This window comes from Apteryx rowi, unplaced genomic scaffold, assembly GCF_003343035.1.
Source record: "Apteryx rowi isolate R43461 unplaced genomic scaffold, aptRow1 scaffold_424, whole genome shotgun sequence".
NCBI lineage: Eukaryota > Metazoa > Chordata > Aves > Apterygiformes > Apterygidae > Apteryx > Apteryx rowi.
Window position 1 is genome coordinate 706997 of NW_020450677.1, and position 21155 is coordinate 728151.

The 21155-nt window shown below is 32.8% G+C and overlaps 1 protein-coding gene across 1 annotated transcript in view; it reads right to left on the reverse strand.

Moving 5' to 3' along the window:
• Positions 1–21155, reverse strand: part of RYR3 (ryanodine receptor 3) — a 267401-nt gene that overhangs the window by 204748 nt on the left and 41498 nt on the right. Inside the window, exons 2-3 of the mRNA XM_026076056.1 lie at positions 17530–17649; positions 9751–9858 (exon numbers count right to left, since the gene is read on the reverse strand). Coding sequence (XP_025931841.1) covers positions 9751–9858; positions 17530–17649 — 228 coding nt within the window. The remainder of the gene's footprint in view (positions 1–9750; positions 9859–17529; positions 17650–21155) is intronic.

Consider the following 21155-nt stretch of genomic DNA (forward strand, 5'->3'; position numbering starts at 1 on the left):
ACTGCAATAAAATAGAGACAATCCTACCTCTCATTTGCTAGCTAATGACAATTATATTAACAAACAGATTTGGGAACTGGGTATGTTAGAATTTAAGCTTAAAAATGTTAACAGTTAATAATATTGAAAATCTTGTGTATTTTTATGTGGTGAATTTTATTGAGAAATTTAACATAACTATACAGGTATTAAATATTTCTACACAAAAACCATATAATTATGTAAAATTTCTCAATAGACCCAGATGTTTTTGCAGCAAGCTAAAAAAACCAACCAAACAAACTGCTGCTTACTGAATTTTTGACCTTCAAGGAAAATGTGTTAGATTATTGGCAAAACTGGAGAAAAATTTATGATAGTTATCACCAGCAATCTGAGAGGTTTCACTCTGCTGGTCATTTCAAGGACAGAGAGATATTAATGAAATCAGTGTTACTGAAACATAATGAATTAAGCAGTAATTCAAATTCCCAGGCTAATTATTTCTAACAGTTGTTCAACAGAGCCACGGCATAACCAGTTATGGAAAGCATGGTATCATTAGTCCCATTTAGAGGAGTAGTAATCAATAGATAAAGAGAATATAGCATACTTTGAGATGTCATTGTAAAAGAATGATCAGAAATCAATAAATACAAAAATGACAAGAGCTTCTCCAAAACATGTTATCCATAAACAATGGTTTTAATAATATATCCTGCAAGAATAGTCCTGCAATAATACATCCTGCAAGAGAGTGCACTGTTTAGGGAGGAAAAACAGAAAAAAATTACATAATAGTGTATTTACTACTTGTTTTCTAAATTACAATTTTACTTTAATCAATGAGAAAAACCTTAACAGTAAAAACAACTGTAGTTGCAGACAGGATGTCACAGTAAAATTGCTTGTAGTAACAAATTAATATACACATAGTAAGAACAAGTAGTGGATCATCTCACGGTATTTTTTGCTGAAGGCTTTTAAATGAATCACTTATAAGACCGACTTATAACCAAAACAAATAAGCTACGTTTTTCGTCTAGAAAACTTGAAAGCAGCAGCAGAACTGTATCCCAAACTAAACTTAATATGGAGGAAAAGTAATTACATTTCAATGGAATGATGAACTAGTGGAACCAAAAAAAGTTTAGCAATTATATGAGGCCTAGTGTTATTCTTAGCAGTGCCTTTGTATTAACAATAGAATGCAAACCAATATTTTAAGATGTGTATTCCTCCATTCCATGCTGTAATTTTTGTCTTCACACATAACATCTATTAAAAAAACATTTTATATTATTCTTCAGAAAAAAACTATCTTTGAGATATCAAGTTCGTAAATTACTGATTATCATATCATTTGCTTTCATTGTGCTAATGATTGTGTCTCATGATAAAAAACATTTCACTCGATTTGGCAGTTATGACACATACTCAAAACAGAATCAGTTTCTTTAACTTAGCAAATAACCTGTCCATTTTTCTGACAGCTTGTTGACAGCAGCTAATTAAGAGTACACCTTTTCCGAGTGTAACAAACTCTTCTGATCCAGAAATAAAGTTTCTTACATTATTGTTCCTATTAAAATTTCTCCAATGGTTGGCACCCAGCTTCAAAGGAAATACAGCACAAGAGATCACATTTTCTTTTTTATTGCCCACAGCCATAAAAACAAGTATGATGATTTTTACTGAAGAGCTCATTTGTCCACTACTGCCAATGCTAAATATAAATATTCATATGTTACTAGTAATCTCAGAGTAAATCTTTTGGCTCATATTTTGGGTGAATATTTTGGACACTGCGGAAATACTAAAAATTGTGATATTGCTGAGGAGCCCTGGAAGTGATGAAAACAACCTTAGTTTCCCTAAGTAAATGCTTTTTGCCCTTCAAGATTTCCACTTTCTACAAAGCAATGTAATTGCAAAGATCAAAAATTTCATTTTAAGCTGGAGAAACTAATGGAAAAACAGAGGTCAGCAGGTCTGAATTGCATGTATGGCCCACAGGTCACCATTGCAGGAGTGCGGTGACAGGGAATCCTGAGTTCTGCTGTGAGCTGTGCCATGACATGGGGCAGTTAAACATCTGGAGTGCACAATAAATAAACCAGAAGGTTGTGGTTATCCTGCCACTAAGGTAGAGAGAGAAATAAAGCTTCTTCTACTTCACAGAAATTAAGAAAAAAGAAATTAACATCTGTGATTCAAATAGCAGCATGTGATGAGAGACAGAATGGTAACCGAAATAAAGTCATTCGATGTTCTACAGGACATCCCTCAGCATCATGCAATCAAAACAAGAAAGATGGCTACAAGAATGACAAATTAATAAGGAATTAAAACAATGAGAGATCATGAGACATTAGTTTATTTTCCTTTCCCTTTTCAAGCTGACATACTTCTGAAATACAATCTGTATTTGATATTCCACTATGATAACTCTCTCCTTAAATTTGTATGATATAAATAGAGTACGATAACAAATATTAAAGACATCTTAATAATACATATAATAATAATTGGTAACTGTGGTAAAGGCCAAAATACGTAGCAGAGAATTTCATGGTTGTACGATTTAGACTGTACACTACGTAAGATGCTTTCACAATTTGGTATTTTGGATTTTCCCCCTGCCTGAATGGCAAATATTCTCACCTAAACATTGAAATAAGTACAATGAATTACTGGATTTTAAAATAAACTTTCCATCAATCTCCTTTAGTATACTTCCCAGTATTTATTTTTCTGAATATTTAAGATTTTCAATAAATCCTTAATTCTTTCACTTGACTAAGGTTAAAATATTGCAATAGTTGGTCTTATCAGCTGGAAGCAACTCCCTTGACTAAATACACTTGTGAATAATTGTAACCCTGTTCTAGTTAATAAAGCCACAGGTTAGAGAGTGCACAGGAATTGTGATGTCCAGTTTGGTTTGAATTTCTAAATGATTTCTGCTAACTTTGAGCAATCTGAGTGCTACAAAAAGAATAAAACAGGCAACAAAATTGCCTCCAAATGCTGAATTCTGATCACATAGCTTTTTAAAAGTAATTCCTACTCCTTACCAGCATGCAGTTTATTGACTTTTTTTTCCTTCTTTTTAATGACTTCAAATAATTGAAATACCACGTACTGCTGTCCTTAAGACACTACCTGTTACTTAAGTGTATCATCTACACCTCCATTTAGGTTTCCTTTGTTTTTTTATACTCAAAGTGGGAAATACATCTCTAAATTCTCCTAACATCCTTTCAGAGTCAGGAAACAGTCTGTGCATTTGTACGTGTGAGTGTGTGTGCACACATGCATGCGTATGCGTCTGTAGGTATTTATGTGTATGCACAGATGTGTTTGTGTGTGTATGTATGTGTGTGAGAGTATGCACCGTGTGTGTGTGAGTGTATGTGTTTGTGCATGTGGCTGCTCAATTTAATCCATCCAACACCCTCACACACAAGCTCTATCTGTGCCCTCCTTTATGCGTAACTAGGTTTGTTCAGCCAAATCCTGCAGCAAAGATGTAGCACCGTTTGAAAAAGTCTGAAAGTTTAATACAAGAAGTGTGAATAAACTAAATCATCAGCTCATCAGCTTGAAAGATACCGTAAATTCCAGATTGGGATACTGTTTATTTAAATGTTTAAAATATTTATTTACACTTACTGCAAGGAGATATAACACAGCTATGAAGAGATCAATGTTAACTGATTGAAATCTGAGATCCCAGCTAAAACTAAAATAGTATGTATAAAGAATTAAAATGTTCTGAACATTTTCCAAGTGAAAGGTGTCAGTTGATCACAAATAAAACTGAAAACAGTGTCAGGCACAATATACATGCATTGGTAAAGAAAATAACATACTCATTCAGAGAGATCATTAGGCTAGCAAGTTGGAAAACAAAATGGTGACTAGTAATATAGTTTTGCAGGTGATAGAGTTGTGTGTGTGTGTGTGTGTGTGTGTTCAATATTGCTTTTGTTCATTAGGTTGGGTGGGGTTTTTTTCTTTCTTTCTTTTTTTTTTTTTTAACAGTACACCAAAATCAACATTTTTAGGTAAATATAAACAATATGAAGCTATAAAGAAAGAATATACCATTGGAAGAAACTTCCATCTTGACTAGAATAAATAAGTGATATGCTGTGCAACATTTACTGTCTTCCAGTAAAATGTTAATTCTGAAAGCAAATGAATAGTAAGAAAGCATACCATAGTACAAATACTGAAGTAGTTTTACATAATTATATTTATGAGCAGGAACTGAGGCAGAAACAGTGACCATGTACTTACCATAAAATGGGAGATAATAAAATAGATTAACAGACATACTTTTGTCTTTTGGGGGGAGGAAGTGAGGAATTCTTGCTAATTCCTTACTGCATTGTACATCACTCTCTCTTACCAAGATGGCAATCAATCTGACTGGCTTTTTCTATCATATGCATTCAGGAACATAATTTTGCACGCTTTTTTTCCTTTACTTTTAAATGGTATAAATTTGCAAATATCAGCGTCAGCTTTTTTATCTGTCTAGAAATCCATTTAATTTATTTAAGAAGCTCAAAAAATCATGATGCTCTCTGTACATTTCTTTAATCGTTTGTTTTAACTGTTAGTATTTCTTTGCTCAAACTGAGTAAATAGAGTAAATACTCAAAACTGAGTAAATCTGAAAATCCAATCTCAACTCTCTAGATCAGATACTCATTAGTGGGAATCTTTGTAGCACCATTGATATTATTGAAATGTTAAGAAATAAGGGGAGTGAGGACAGGATCATACACATAATTTAAACTAATAAACATCTGTATTCTTCACGCATAGTGAGCCTTCCCTGTTAAACTGGAAACCTGAATTTCAGCTTCATTATGGAGTTGCCATAAGGGCAAATGGTTATGAACACACACACATTTCACCCTAAGTTAGACCTATATGTGAAAATGTCTAGACTTTTACAGTTGTATCAATTTTAACATGATTAAATCTTTCTTATTACATGTTTTCAGTGTCTAAAGGCCTGCCTTTGTTCCACAGCTTAACATGAATTTTGAATGAACTAAGAAATGCAAAAATTCTCCAACAGAAAATTATATTTTTCTCCTTGAATTTCTCTAAATCAATAAAGATGGTGGTCTCAATGATTATTTTTTTTAAGCCTGTAGGTGATAAATCTGTTTCACTGAAGAGCTGATTCCAAGTAAAAACATTTAGAGCAAGGGTTGAAAAATGAAACTTTTCTCAGCTCAGTGTTTAGGGCATAAAGTCCTACAGACTCCAGTGTTTGAACCACTTCTTTAACACAAAAATATAACCTGAATCAGCACGAGAATTTCATGGTGTAGAGCGATGCTCTAGCCACTCTCTAATGTTGAATTACAGAAATCTTCCCTACAGAAACACTGCCAAAATCAATATATTTCTGAAAAAGTACAGACAGAATTTCATTTTACAGTAAGAAAAGTTACATATTTTTGATGTAGCATAAAATCAAAATTTCTTTTCATAGCCATCTTCTAACTAATAACTACATCAATAGTTGATACCTGCCTTTATTTATATTTCATATCTTAATTGCTTGAGATGTATGATTTCACAAGCGAATTTTCTGAGACTATGTCTTTAAGTATACCACATATTTGAACATGACTTTAAAGCAAATAGATGTTTTTATGGGTAAAAAGAAATAAAATACTATCAGCACAAATGTTTAAATTGCTACAGCACTTGTAAAACAGCATTTCTGTAAAAAATGATGCATAGGCACAAGATGGAATAGTTTCTCTTGGTATATGTTCTTTGAAGGGCACTTGTTCTGAATAACCTGCATAGCTCATTAGTTTTGCCTTCATGAGTAATATTATCCATTGAAAGTTTAGTTTATATCACTTTATGCCACATTATCATATATACTATGCAAATGGTATTCAAAATGTATACAATACCTTAGGGCATTTTAAGATGTTTTCCAAGGTTTATCCTAAACTGTTCTTCTATAGATTTCCTACCGCTATCCATTGACTGTAATACAAAATACAGCTCCTGATTTTAGTCTTCTGAATTATATTTAAGTTAAATAGCCTAAAATAGACAGTAGGAATACTCTCTCTGCATGTGTACATACACTTCATTACTATATAAATCTATGGTTTACATAACTATAACCTCTCAATCAAATTGCTAGTGCTACCAGTCCTGAATACATACACTTCCTAACTGAACTGATATGAGTTCCACACATAAAGCATAGCAGAAACACTCTTATGGAGAAACAAACTGAGTTTTCTTTAGCTTTAATAGAAAAAAAGTTTAGTACTAAGGATGGTATTATAAAATTGTGAAAGCAAAAAACTGCAGTTTTACATTTTCTCATCAATCATTCCTAACTAGCAACCTTCTCTTAATTTTTTTTAATTGAAATTCTGCAGTCATGTTATTCAGATAAAAATAAAACCAGGAGTATTGACTCATTTAATATTTACTGATCTGCATGAAAAATCATGAGTTTTAACCTAGAAGCCCTCTAAACATCTGTATAACTTTGTATCACAGGAGAAGCCATCTTGCAAAGTGAAATTTACTCCTTCAGAAAGGAGAGACTCCTTTCCCTCCCTTGAATGCTTGCAGAAACAAAGTAAATTAAAAAATATATATACACATGCCAGTTCTAGCATTGGTGCCAGACAGTTTCTTTGGGATGATATAAAGCTTTGGCTAATTATTTAATCTCAAATGAAAATTTCAGTTCAAGGAAAATTTTATAAATTAAGTTATATATTTGTTAAGTTATATATTTGACCACCTCTACTTTTCTCTTTTTTGAAAAACAAAAAAGTTTTATTTTACAGATTTTCCTTCCTACTTCTTATCTAAAGTATACAGTCTATTAAAAGTTTCAACAAGCAATCATGGCATATCAAGTCACAGCTAGAGTTGCACTTAGATTTCCCTGGAAAAACAAGAGTCACTGTTGTATAATAAATGCTTAAATAGTGCTTTAATTCATCTGCTTTACAAATAGATGAAATCTAAAACAGCTTTAAAATGGTGAATTGTTGCACAATGAACAGACCACAGAATGAATGCCAATTTATAATTCAAGAAACAAATATCAGAAGTTTACTTTACAGTCATTTCTATCTTCAGAAAAATAATACACATACTGAAATATATGATTTCCACATAAATAGACATGACATTAGAAAGAAAATTAGCTTCAACTGGATAAAACATCCTTTTGGTTCTCTCTTCTAGGAGCTACTACAGGCTATTCAGTTAAATCATAAAAATCCTCTCCTTCAAACATAGTTTTCCCTTTTATTTTCTAGGATTATCCTAAAAAAGGAAGATAGCACTAAAACTGCATGCACAGTATATGAAACCGAGAAAGAGATAAAAAGAAATCCCTCATCATGAAACAAATACAATACAAATTTGTATTTTAAACAAAAAACATTAAAATGAAATGTTATTTTTAAGTAATTTTTATGTTATTTTTAAGTAAAATTATTTTTAGTTAAGTTATTTTTAAGTACATTTCTTTAGATAATACTGAGATCACCTGTGTTTTTATGTTTGTTTTCTTCCTCAGACCTCCATTTTTCCTTTTGCCTAATGTGACAAAATCTTAACATTGTGTGTATGCTCAAAAAAAAAAAAAAAGTAACAGTTGAAAAAGAATACAAGTTTTCTGGCTCCATGTAAAAGAAGAAAAACCTGGCAGAATATCTAGCTCTGGCAGATTGATTTGCATAGTTTTATTTGCCATTTAATCTCGTAAAATAAGTAAAGCCATAGAATTTCATTATGCTCTGATCACAAAAGAGTAAGTTTAATTCAATATTAAATTAAAGAATATAAAACATAAATAGGGAGAATAGAAAAGGATAGACAATATATGTCACAGCTAGTCAGCTGAGATTGGAGAGTTAGGGTCAAAGCAAGAAAAATAAGGGCATAATCTTGTTTCTTGTCCCGCACCCAGGCTTTTGGACTATGCTGAGAAATCAGTTAAAGTACAGCAAGGTGATCTGGTAAGATCGGATCAGGCAGCAGCAACCTGAGAGGTGCCTATGGTAAACATCAATACACTGAGGTTGCCTGCATTAGATACTAGTCATGTCAAGAGAAGTTGTTTGAGTGCTACTACCAAGTTTAATTCTGAGAGGGAAACATGGAAGATTTTGATTTAGGTGAATTTTGTGCCTTYCACGGAACCAGAAACAGTAGTTACAGAATCTGCTATAACTTGCAAACACTGTAAGGCCTTTATTTAGTATTATTTTGTTAATAATGCTTCACTCCACACATTAAGAAGTGGCATTTCCAGGTTTTTCAGATTTCATTGCTCACTGAATAGAAAAACACAACAAAGATGATGTCACATTTTATTGTAAGGTCCTAAAACTTATACAGATGAATAAAAACAGAGCAGTGACCAACTGAGTGGAAACCATAGCTCACTTTCATTAACTTTCAGAGGAACACAAGCTTTACCTAAGTATATAGGACTAGATACTTTACCTAAATTACCATTTTATATATATATATATATGTGTGTGTGTGATTCAAAGATGCAAGAGCAAATGTAACACCTAAAATTTCCAGAAGCAGCAGCTTGGAGATAGGATGCAAGTTCATCTCATCAGTAGGCGAACAATTAGCAGTGAATTTCAGCTGGGCATGCAGATCATTGAAAATCCAGGTAAATCTGGACCTGGAGTTGGGATTAGGCTTCATTTTTACTGATGATATCATGATTTTTTGCCAAACAAATGGCTTAGACATTCTGTGAAAGACACAGTTTTTAAATAGCTTTGTCAATAATAAGTGAAGTATAATACAGTACACTTTTTTTGACATCTTGATTTCTCCGGTGTAAAAGCTGTCTTTCAGTCATTCTTAGGATGGCTTAGATTTGAAATGATAATTTAATCATATGGTTAGTGATGTGACAGGCAAGCTCAATAACAACCTTTTATTTGACTGCACAGTTACTTTTTGCTATCCTATAAGCATTACTTAAAAGTATGCTTGTGCTTTAATATAGCTGAAGAAACACAAAAGAGAATTTTTATTTCCTTATTTATACCCAACAACTCTTGCTTCTTATCACAGGTTAAATAACTATAATAATGCTACAGCAGTTTAGTTACACATTTACAAACAAAAAAAAAATTGAATTTTTATATCTGAAGAAAATATATTTAAATTTGTGACTTTTTTTGTTGCTAGAACTTAATTCCTAGTTCTTAATTTCACGTAAGCATAAGTCAAATAAATCACAATACCTGAAAACTTTTAACTCAGTGAAATGAGTTATGAATGAATGAATATTTATGTGAGATGAACAAAATATTTTACTTTCCCCACTGATTTAAGGCACTGTAATACAATACAAAGTTTGAAAGAAAACCTATTTTGCTCACTCTTCTCAGGTTCATAAAAGTGAGACTCAGTCCAAGGGCTCTATTATTCATTTTTCAGTAGCCAGTTCTGGACTAGTGGTACTAACTTATCTCTGAACGTGATGTTTCTGTTTTTTGTAAATATTTCAACAGATTAACCTCACCTGCCACTCARTGCTAAAAATAAATGAATATAATTATGGTAGCAGAGCAATAACATCCCAGGAAAATGGGAAAGCTGAAGAACCTACTATCACATGAGCCCTCTCTCCTAGAATATCCTGGAGCAAGGAAAGAAATGAAAACAATCCATATTCAGAAATTCAGTAATTTTTGTTGTCAGTTTACTTACCCCTTCACTAGCATTATCCCCTGTGTTGGCCAGCATTTCTTGCAGGGCTCTGACAGAGAGGGACTGTTCAAGTACAAAATTACAGATGCAAAGGTCTGGAGGAACATACTGTAAAAAGAAATTAAAAATAGTAAGAACAGAAGAGCAAAGCAGATTAAATAAGATGCAAAGTGTGTTTGAACACGCATGGCTAAACATTAAATACAATTTTTAAATTAAAATGCTTTCAATTTTGAGATACATGATATTTCCCTGGGTGAAAATAGTATAAACCCATTCTTCATAATTTGTGAGTGCTGTAACTTTCTTTTTCCGAGACCTGTATTCCTCACAGTGAAATAAAACATCTTCAGGTTCAAAAGCAAAAAGATTTTCTCTGCATGCTTTCCTGCATTTTAGAATCAAACCATGATTACTATGTTTGTTCTCCAACAACACTGACAAAACAGAAGAGAAGGTCTATGATCCAATTTGATGTATAAGGTTGAAGATTTGAACATACCTATTTAGCTGTCACTAAATGTGAAAGATTCAGAACGACGTCAAATAATAATAAAACCTATTTTAGGGGACCTTCTCCTGAATTACCAGATCAGTATGTCTGTTACTTTAAGTGTGTGTGTGTGTGTGTAACACCTATACATATGCACCCAGGTATGCACACATTGTAACCAGAAGTTCACTCTTTAACAGGTTACACTGAAGGCCTCTCATATAACCAGACAAAAAGATGGCACCATTTCTCACTGAAATGAATTACAACTGAAGGTAGGTTAGATTGTATGCCTCTTTTATTTGTCAATAAAATGTATTATCTGGAAACACTTATTTAGAATATTTTAATGCTGTTATGAACATAAAAAATTATACCACACTAGATACTCAGTACTTACCAATGAACCAGACAGGGAAATAAAAGTACCAATTACTTTACTGCATTTATTTGCACCTCGCAGCATAGTAAGCTACATAATTATTTTTAAAACATATATTTTGTGTTGTCATCCTATAGTACCTCTTAAGTAAAATGGATGCTGTATTATCGAAGTCAGTCATTTTGACTGTGTATTAACTACATTGGTCTTGTAGCACACTTGAATTAAAAAAAGTAAAAGTATGTATTTTCAACATGAAACTTAAAAAATCATGTTCAGAAACTATACTAGAACCTTACCTGGGGAAAAAATAACATAGTTTGTAACAGTTTTAATCAGTATCAGATTATATCTGACACTTAATGCCACTCAAAACTCAGTATGGCATAATCGGTATGATCTAACATCTACCTAAGCAAACTAAAGAACATCCATCTGGCCACTGGTCTAGTGCCACGCAGGCAGCATCTAGATTTGAAATTGTTGCAGCTCTTACTTCAGTGCTGTACTAATGAAAGAAACCCTCTAAAACCACATATCTTGTTCTCCTGTATTTTCCTAGTCCTAGTCTGTATAAAAAGCTACATCCTAGGTTAACACAAGTAATTTTCCATTTCTTACTCTTTTTCATAACATATGGTGCATTTAACTATACGTAAGAACATTAACAGAGAGAACTATGAAATTAAGGATTTTTCCACCTACCATTTAAACCAGCTAACCTCTCGTTCAGAATGGTAATGTTACATACTAAAGTTATCACATACTGTTAAAGTCACACAATTTCTGTGCTTGGATGTCAGCAAATTTTTTGCTAAATTCCATTGACATAAGAAATATCAGTGAAATGTAATTTATGCAGAGGGTATATGACCTAGGTAGCAATCAGCCTTGAGTCAGTCAAGGTTCATTTGATTTCAGGTCTTCATTTCCCAAATGACACTATCGAACTGCTTCATAAGTTTGATGTTTTTGCTTCAACAATCTCTGCCTGGCAGACCACTTCATACTTTTAATAATTACACAATTGAAAAAGATTTCATAAAATCTCAACCATCTGTAAATTTGTATTTTTTTTCCCCAACTCCAACCAATTTAGTATTGTTAAGGAATCCCACAAAAATCCAGAAGTGTCAACAATTAATGATCAGTGAAATAAGAATACTGAGAACTGACAGCTATAGGGAAAAGATGAGAAATATTCACATCAGGAATCCTCATGCTGAAATTAAAACAAAATCTATTCAGATACCAAGATGAGGTTTTAGAAACATGCTGTAAAGTAGGAATAGGTKTAAGAATTTATCCCCCTTCTGGCAATGGAAAGCTGAAATGGCCATACAGGACTACACCAACATCACTTTCAAGCATTATTAACAACAGAAAAATGTCAAATGGTACTTCTTATTTAAGAATACAGCATTTTGTTTTACAAACATTTAAAGGCATGCTGAGAAAGTAATTTATAAAAAGCAAATTATCGTAGCAGAATAAACAGGCTGAAAGATAAATGATAAATGAAGGCAGGAATTTGGAACAAATACTTCTTTGAAGTCAGTAAGAGTTTTCTGGAGTTCTTCCAGAACACCTCTATACAGTCTTGTCCATACATATAGGAAGATAAACCAAAAGACAAATTTGGTATAGGAAGCTTATATGAATTTGCCAAGTAATCTGAAGAAACAATTAACAGTGCTACCCTGAAAGCTGCCCTTTCTATAAAAAGTAAGTTTTTATTACTGAGACTACTTCCAAACAGGCCCTTCAGGTACAGTTACCAGTTTCGCATCAACACACTCAGCAGACTGAATGCACCTTTTTTTCCTGAATGAGGTGGTAAGATAAATAAAACTCACTATTGAACTAGAAATGTTCAACAGATCATTTAAGTCTTAAAATAACTCTATTTTCTCACAAAAATGAATCTAACTGAGTCCAGTTCAAATGACTGTATTTTTATCTGTCATCTTCGTCAAGAAATCAGTTTAGAGCATACAACACCCAGGTTTGATGTGGCATGCGCAGACAGACATGAGCTACACAGTAGTTAGAGTGGGGCAATGGAATCAGATGGAGAAAAATGAAAACTTAGTAATAAAAAGCGGCTACATCTTGTTACAAATTAAAAATTGTATCAATATATAGGATTTTCTACTCATGCAACTTAAAATACTTTGTAGAAAGACAGCATGGCCTATTGAGTAGGACAGCAGGCCACAACTTCCACAGACTGCTGACTGACTTAGGTAAAGCACTTTACATCCATCTGCCTAAGTCTTCCATCTAAAAAGGGAATATTGAAAAATTTTCTCCTGTAAGGCACATCGTGATTTACTGGTGAAAAGCAGTATTTTCAGAATTGGTATTATTTACTAACTTTGTAAAGGTATGTACATATCTAGTCATCAGCAGTGAATGACAATTGCCTATCCCAGCCTAGTTAATAACACACACCAGTCTATTTTTCACTGGTAGTTGCTTAGGATAAGTGACAGCAAAAGCCAGCAGGACAAACAACAAGGCCACAAGAAAAGCTTCAGTGAAGTTTCTAATATTCTCTATATCTGACTCCAAGGTGGAAGATGCATTGATTCAATGCATGCAAGCGATGCTGGCTGAAATATTCTTACAAGCACATTCTAATGAAAAGAGCTTCAAAAGATTTCAAGGAAGCATTTTCTAAGTCAAAGAGATTCAATCAATCACAGTGGCAACGAAGACAGAACTGAGATAAAAGTTTTATTATGCAAAGTTTAAACATGTTTCTAATCAGTTTGATGTCTATGTTGCCAGTCTACTATTATTTTCAATACACAGTAATTCCTTATATATAAATAATAGTTGTGCAAGAAGCTGTACAGCACTTTTAACAATTTTATAGATAATTATACTAAGTTTGTGCTGCATTGCACAGGGGGAAATGAAGGTCCAAAAAAGAGCTAAGGGGAAACCCCAGTTCCTACATTACACTTTGAATGCAATTCACAAAGTCTTCTGGATTGCTCCTGACTTTATCATAAAGTGAAGTTCTTGTAGGTGCTGTGCTTACCAGCCAAACCTTTGCCCACATACCGCCTATGAGCCTGCAGGGTAAAAAATACTGACTTAAGCTGTTACGAAATAGGTTTATTGAATTACTAGCTTTACCTTTACCAGACCTGCACACTACTATATTCTGTAATTAAGACATACGTTTTTAACTTACTTGAGACATTTAAGTTTATTCAACCCTTTTAACTTTGCCACTCAGAGAAGAGATGCTAGTATACTGCAATCAAATTTTAGGTATTTTTTTCTTAGCTCTTGGGATAAATTAGCCTTGCTGCACTAAATTTTATTGGTTTTCAAGTACCATCATGTTTTAAAGTATCACTTTAAAAACAAGGAAAAGAACAGTGAAGTAATATAATTAGATTATACCATTCAGCAATTCTGCTATTCTTAATAATAATATATATAAAAAATATGCATATAAAAACAAATTGCCATTAATTAGCTTTCCCCCCCCACACACACACTTTAAGTTTCAGACATTATTTAAGCAAGCAGCTTCTAATAATTCAAAAAGTAGCCCCACAAGAGAGAAGGAACATCATTTCGTACAACTGAATTAATTCATACTGAATTAACGCAAAAGTGCATTTATATTTAAAAAGCCAATCATCTAAATATATATTATTAGAGAACCAACACAGTAACAATTGTTACTAAAAAATTCTAAAAGAATATAACATGAGTTGCTTATGGATTTAGAGTAAAATCTGAACAGAGTATATTGTAATTTCTTCATCTCTTCAGTATGTTACCAAATTTACTAAAACAGCTAATGACCAGCCAATCAAAGAAACATCATTTTTTCCTCTTTAAGTTTCTAAGAACCTTTTTTTAAAATATACTTTCTCTCACCCTCTACTACCCCCTTCCATTTTAGCTACTTTTATCTTCAGTCTTTTACTACATGCAACTCAGATTAAAAACTTAACCATGAAGTTGCACCTCTTCATTCTGGAAACGACAGGTACACTGTTTTTTTTTTTCTGTCTACCTTGCTCTCTCTTCCAATATTACTTGAATGAGTGAATTACTTTTCTTGATTTAACAATATTTAGCCAAAGCTTAGTAAGGGGGGAAAAGAAAGCAAGCTTTCACATGTACTGAAAATAGATTTTGGCTTTGGTAAAGTGGTCAACTGGAAGAGATAAAGTAGTAGAAGGTATCACTGTGATTATCTACTGATAGTCTGGATGCTTGTTTATAAACATGTCTTGAATCTTCTCTAATGTAATTTCCTCTTAAAGCATAATCTACAGAAACAATCTAGCTTTATAAAATAATTTCCAAAGATAAATAATCCATCTCAGGTAAACAGAACAATTCTAACAGGAAGGACGATTTATTTTAAAGAATTAATATTTAACTTTTAACATGATCCTGATTCCAACTTCCAGCCTTTGGATTTTATTATACTTTTGATTTCTAAAATAAAAGGACTTCTGTTATCCATGTTCCCATTTTAGAAACTTGAGGGTAGTGTCCATACCTTCCCTTTTTTAAACTGAACATTCTGTGCCCTCCTTTTACACAATGATCATGATTCTCATATCACTTCCTGGAGCTCTCTCCAATTTATCAACATTCCTATGAATCTGAATGCCAAGACTGGACTCTCTATTCCAGCAGCATTGCTATGGAGTTAATATAAAACAGAAACTTGCAAAGGTAGTGTAACTTTACATCTCCATCAAGTTTCTTTTGATTATACCTCCAAAGGGTATATTAGATCTCTTGAGCAAAACATCACTCRGGGAATTCATGACTGCATAACATCCACCATGACCTTCACATTCTTTACAGGTGACAGGAATACAGTTTCCCATTTTGTATGTATACTTATATACTTAGTTATTAGACTTTGCCCAGGCAGTACTGAAACACACTTCTATTTTCTATTAACGTGCAAGGGATTACAGATATTTCTATGGGGGAGATGACTTCTTCATCAACGACCAGTTCCCCAGTCTTTTATCATCTTTTATCACCTGAAAAAACTGTGTATGATAAATGATTTAATCTTAACTGACAAAATACTCAACAGCATAGCACTAAGAACAGAACCCTCTAGGATTCAATTAGGAATACATTTACTCAATAATAATTTTGTCATCCACTAGATGTGTGCCATTTTGAATATCTTTTTATTTCATAACCAAAATTCTGTCTAAATGCAGATAAAGGTAAGTGCCATTGGTAGGTATTGTGTTCTCAGATCACCCAAATCACACCTGCACTTTTTTTTTCCCCAAAAGACTTACATACATACATGCCTCTTCCAAAATTCTTCAATGTCCTCAGTAAACATTAGTAGTTCAGAAAGCTCCTCAGTCAGCTCTTTTAAAGCAGTTACATACAACATTTTTTAGCCTCTTAATTTTCAAAAAACTCCAGTAACTTCTGTGGTAGTAGCTAATACTAAGATACTTATGGAATGTAAAGTGCTTCTATGGGATTCTACAGTCACACATATCATTCTTCCTTTTCTTAGGACAGGAGAAGCAAACACTATCTTACAGATTAACAGGGTCAACATTAGTACTAGATATATTACACTGCACTTGAACTGTCAATTATTAAACACTTTTAAGAAGTCTTTGTTTTTCAAGAAGCCATCACTGTTTAAGAATTTTAAGACAATACTTGAAAACACGTGAAAACTAACTGCTTTTACTTAAGCATATGAAAAGATTATTACAGATTTGTGAAGTACACAGTAGATAAATCATCATGACTCAACTGTCAGAATGCAAAGGTATGCAAATTTAGAAGCACCATAATTTTTTCACCTTAGAGATGGACAAGGACCTCTCACACTATGTAAATAAACACTGTGTTTAACATGGTCATAATACCTAGACTAAAAATAGTACCACATGGCAACATTTCAATAGAAAAGATACAGAGACACAACAGCAAAAATCAAAAGGAGAAGTAACTGAGCAGGAAGGAGGGAAAAAAAAACAGAGGCACAAAACAAAGAAAAAGAAAATGATGCAGAGAAAACAGAAGACAGGGAAGAGGCCCTCCATTTTCCTTTTTTCTTAACATTCTGCTTAGTACTGGCCTCAAGTTTCTTCTCTCCTTTCTCCTCCCATGTTCCTCTTACTACTCTATTTTCTTTCATTTTCTCTCATAGCTTTCTAGCTTCTTTTTTCCATTTGCTACCTGTTACCTTTAAAAGCTTTCAATCACTTAATAATTCAGTTCCCAGGAATCTCAGCTATCTGCTTAATCAACCCTGTTGGAAGCAACACTTAATGTCTGTCACTAACAGAAGACAGCACTTCTGATAGTGTCAGTCCAGGATACTAAAATATTAGAACCTACAGCAGTACAGGAAGAAGTTATTTAGTGAACTTTAACCTTAATAAGAGTCTGGAGAAATAATTTTGAAAATATGAAGCATTTCAGTTGTAGAAATCATTTTAAAAAGTTAAATGGTGTTTTTGTACTGTCTACAAGTATGGCCCATAAATATACTTTAGAAAGCTAAAGTCTGTTTAGAATCTCTATAAAATCTGCAGATGCAGTTACAGCAAGAAAAGCATATAAAAAGTGAAATTATAAAATGAAAAAAAAACTATTTAAGAAGTACATCTCAATACATGGTCCTTTAACTATGTAATCTCCTTTACCATTAAAGGGAAAATTGACCAAAGAAGCTCCGATTTAGCATATAATTGTAAAAAAAAATACCATGGATTAGAAAATACTCTTTCAATACTTCCCATCATTTCATATCTAGCATCACATTATGGAGACACAATTAAAAGTATTCATGACTATTAAGTGGCTTAGCATTCATCAGTCAGTTACTCCAGCTGAGAGCATCTCCATCAGTAATTCTTACTTTAGCTTCTGATGTTGGTTCCAAAAAGCACAAGCGATTCCCAAGTCCCTCAGCTGCCAAGCAGAACTTTCGTTGTTCTTTGTGAATACTGGCAACACACTGAAGTACTACTTCGTCATCCTGTCACAAAACAAGGCATGAATAAGAAAATAATAATTATATAGAAGTTAGACACATGCTATATTGCTAAAAAAATGGAATAAAGAATCTGTTGAAAACATGAACATATTATACTCTCCTATAATTGTTAGCACGGACATATATTTAAATGCACAGGTCCTCTGGATGTACAATCTTAGTTCTAAAGTCTAATTTAATTTAGAAATCTTTGAGTACTACCAAAGATCCAAGAGGCATCTTTCAAATGACTTTTCAGTTAACAGTCATAAGGACTTGCTTCTCAATAGGCATATTCCAAGAACAAGAACACTCCGCAAAAGTAAGATAAAATGATCTTATTGTTTAGTTATCTTAATTATCCTAAAAACTCTTTGCAAATTGTTACACAATGCAATGCCAAAGAGACACTTATTTATAAGATACTAAGCCCTTATTCACCTCTTAACTTGTGATACTAAAGCTGATATAAGCATGCCAAAATAGATTCTTAGTGTTCAGCTGTCAAAGGTATATACCCAATTAAAAATTACTTTAATTTCTAAAACTGCCCACTAAATAAGAATAACTCTACTTACTAACTATAGAAAAAATTATTTTCATGCAAATATTTAACCGTTCACCAAAACATTGCATTAGAAGTTTTTAAGGTGGTGGAAGCTGATAAAACAAGAGCAATATGATATGTCAGTGTCTCATCCAGTTATGAAGTTCTACTGGTGCCAATTATTATTAACAAAGCAGATACACAACAGCCGCTTGTACTGCACAAAGAGGTCATTTGAACAATTATGTTCTAAAAGAAGCAGTTCTTCTAGACTCACTCTGCAACCAAAATACTATATTACTGTAACAGCAGCACACCTACTGACACTTGAAAATAAAAGCTGGGAGTGACAAAGTAATTTTCATCAAAGGAATTAAGTAAAGTGCCCTTTAAAATGAGAGTTCAAAACCAGTTTTCTCACTTGTGTGATTTCACAAATGGGTTTAAGTTATATAGCTTTCTTTTAGGTGGCACTTCACTGCCTTTCACTATTACTAACATTAATAGCTATTATATTTAAGACTAACCAATCAGCAGTTCTTGACAGTGTTTCCTTATCTAGTTTTGCATACCAATCAGTAGGTTTTTTTAACAGTACAGAATGGGAATTCATAAACTTTTTTTTTTTATAAAAAAAAGAGGTATAGTCAAGTAGGAGGTAAACAGAATTATCTAATTAATGCTAAACTAATTCCTTTTCTTACACTGCTGCTTCTGCTTCAACTTATCTGTAAAATGTTCTCTAAAATTCTCAGCTTTTAAACTCATTAGTAAAAAATATTTCTGCTTTTTAAACTTCAGTGTAATAAGTTGCTAAATATAAACAACTCAATTAAACATTCTTTACTACTTCCCCCAAGCCAAGAGTTTTTTCAGATTGGAACCAGAAACTGATACATATTTGGAGAAAAAAGACAGAGCAAGGTATGAGATGAAAATAAAGATATTTAAAGCAGTTTTTATCCTCTCATTCCTGTATCAATATTTGAGCACACATATATCAGAGATTGAAGAAAATATTAGCACACAAATTTTTAAATACCAAGATTTAGAATAAAACTGAGATTTGCCACCTAGCTTGCATTTATCACCAAATAATTTTAAAATGCTTACAAAATAGATCTAAAATTATATTTACTGTTCTTACTGTATTTAAATATTTACCATTCCACACACAGGCATACATATAGTACGTATTATAATTCAGATTTCATTCAGATTTCTAATAAATAAAAATAAGCCTTCACATAGCATACATAAAAACACATTTAAAATGCACTTAAAATAACTTAAATCAACCATTTTCTTCAAAAATCCATACTTCTAAAAAATGCAAGTTTTTAATATAATGAAATGAAAATTTCTATTTGTAGAATTCAAAAAATATTTATTTCTATAATTTACATTGGCTTCACAAGATACTTACAATTCAATAGTTATGTCATAATCTCAAAATATAAATACTGATAATGTCTGAAGTAAGGATTATATGTGGAATTCAGCATCAATATTCTACATTATTTCCCTAAATTTCCACTGTGCCCTTTTCACTCGTGCTACAACATTTGATAAACAACCTATTTTGCTACAGATGATGAATGACTAACAAAAAGAAGCAATTTGTGCAGTTTTTAAAAATGGCAACAACAACGTATTCCAGAATGTGCAGTAGAGTAGATTTTTAAAAGTTCAGCTGCAGCATTCAGGTGCAGCTGGACCGAATACAAGGAATTAGTGGAATCTATGTAATCTGTAAATAAGACAATGACTCGCTGTTAAGGTGACTCAGTATTTCAGTGTACTTACTGAAGTAAGGTCATTCTAGCTGAGGCCTGAAATTGCTTTTCTGGCCTGAAGACATTAACAGAAATGAGTGCTGGATTTATTATCCTATAATAAAATTGCAGAACATGTCTCAGCACTAATCCCTCTACCTTCTTGAGTCTTCCTCTCACATGCAAATTCTGGTATTCTAAAACTCTTTTCCTGAAAGGCTCCTTTTCTTCTTCCCCTTAGTTTTTAAAAACATATGGTGCCATAGCTACCTACTCATGCTGTTCGCTTTTCTTACACATAATTTCATCCATTTATTTCAATACACCTTTATTTGTATGGTAAGGAGTAAGTTTGCAAACCCAATGAGATAAGGAGACTCATGTGAAGAGTAGGTAAGTTATATGCAGCCAAGCATCAAAGATAACCAAAAACAAAACAAAAGGAAAAAGACAACAGAACTTCCTTGAGACCCAGTTTGTCAGCCAGGAAGTTAATAAAAGTTGACAGAGACTGAATAAGACTAAAGGAAAATATGCATTGCACAATGACACAATAAATAAGTATATGTGCTTTCAAGTTTTTTAAATGCAATCTTCCTTATCTAGCAGCTCTGACTTTTCCCTATTTAGAAATTTATTCTGTTCTAGGTTTTTTTTTTTTTTTTTAATAAAATACAGGTTTAGAGTGCACAGAATCATAGAATATTATAGGCCAGAGAGGATCTCTGTAAGTAGTATGGCAACACCTCACTAGAGCAGGGCCAATTCAGATCAAGTTTCTCAGATGAACTAATGTGCTCAATTTAAGAAAAAGGTCCACTCAAAAGTTCTGATCAGCTTGGGGTACTGTTACAAATTCACACCTCTCCAACACACATTACACCTCTTCAGTTTAGAGCTGTGGCAATAAAAAGGCTACCAAAGTATAAAATACTTTATAACAGATTTGCCCAGAAAGGTGTCTCAGTTACACCTGGATGACTGGTTTCATAATAAAGCAATAGTGAACCTAAAACTGAGATTCCTGTGGTGCAGTAATAAGCGAAAATGTATACAAAATCAATTTAAATTAATCAATGACTTGACTTGCTGCAAAGTGACTTAGTGATCATAGTGAATCAATGAATGCATTGTAAGCATGACCTTGCTTCTGCTCACTTCACTAGATTTTTAACGCACTCAGGATT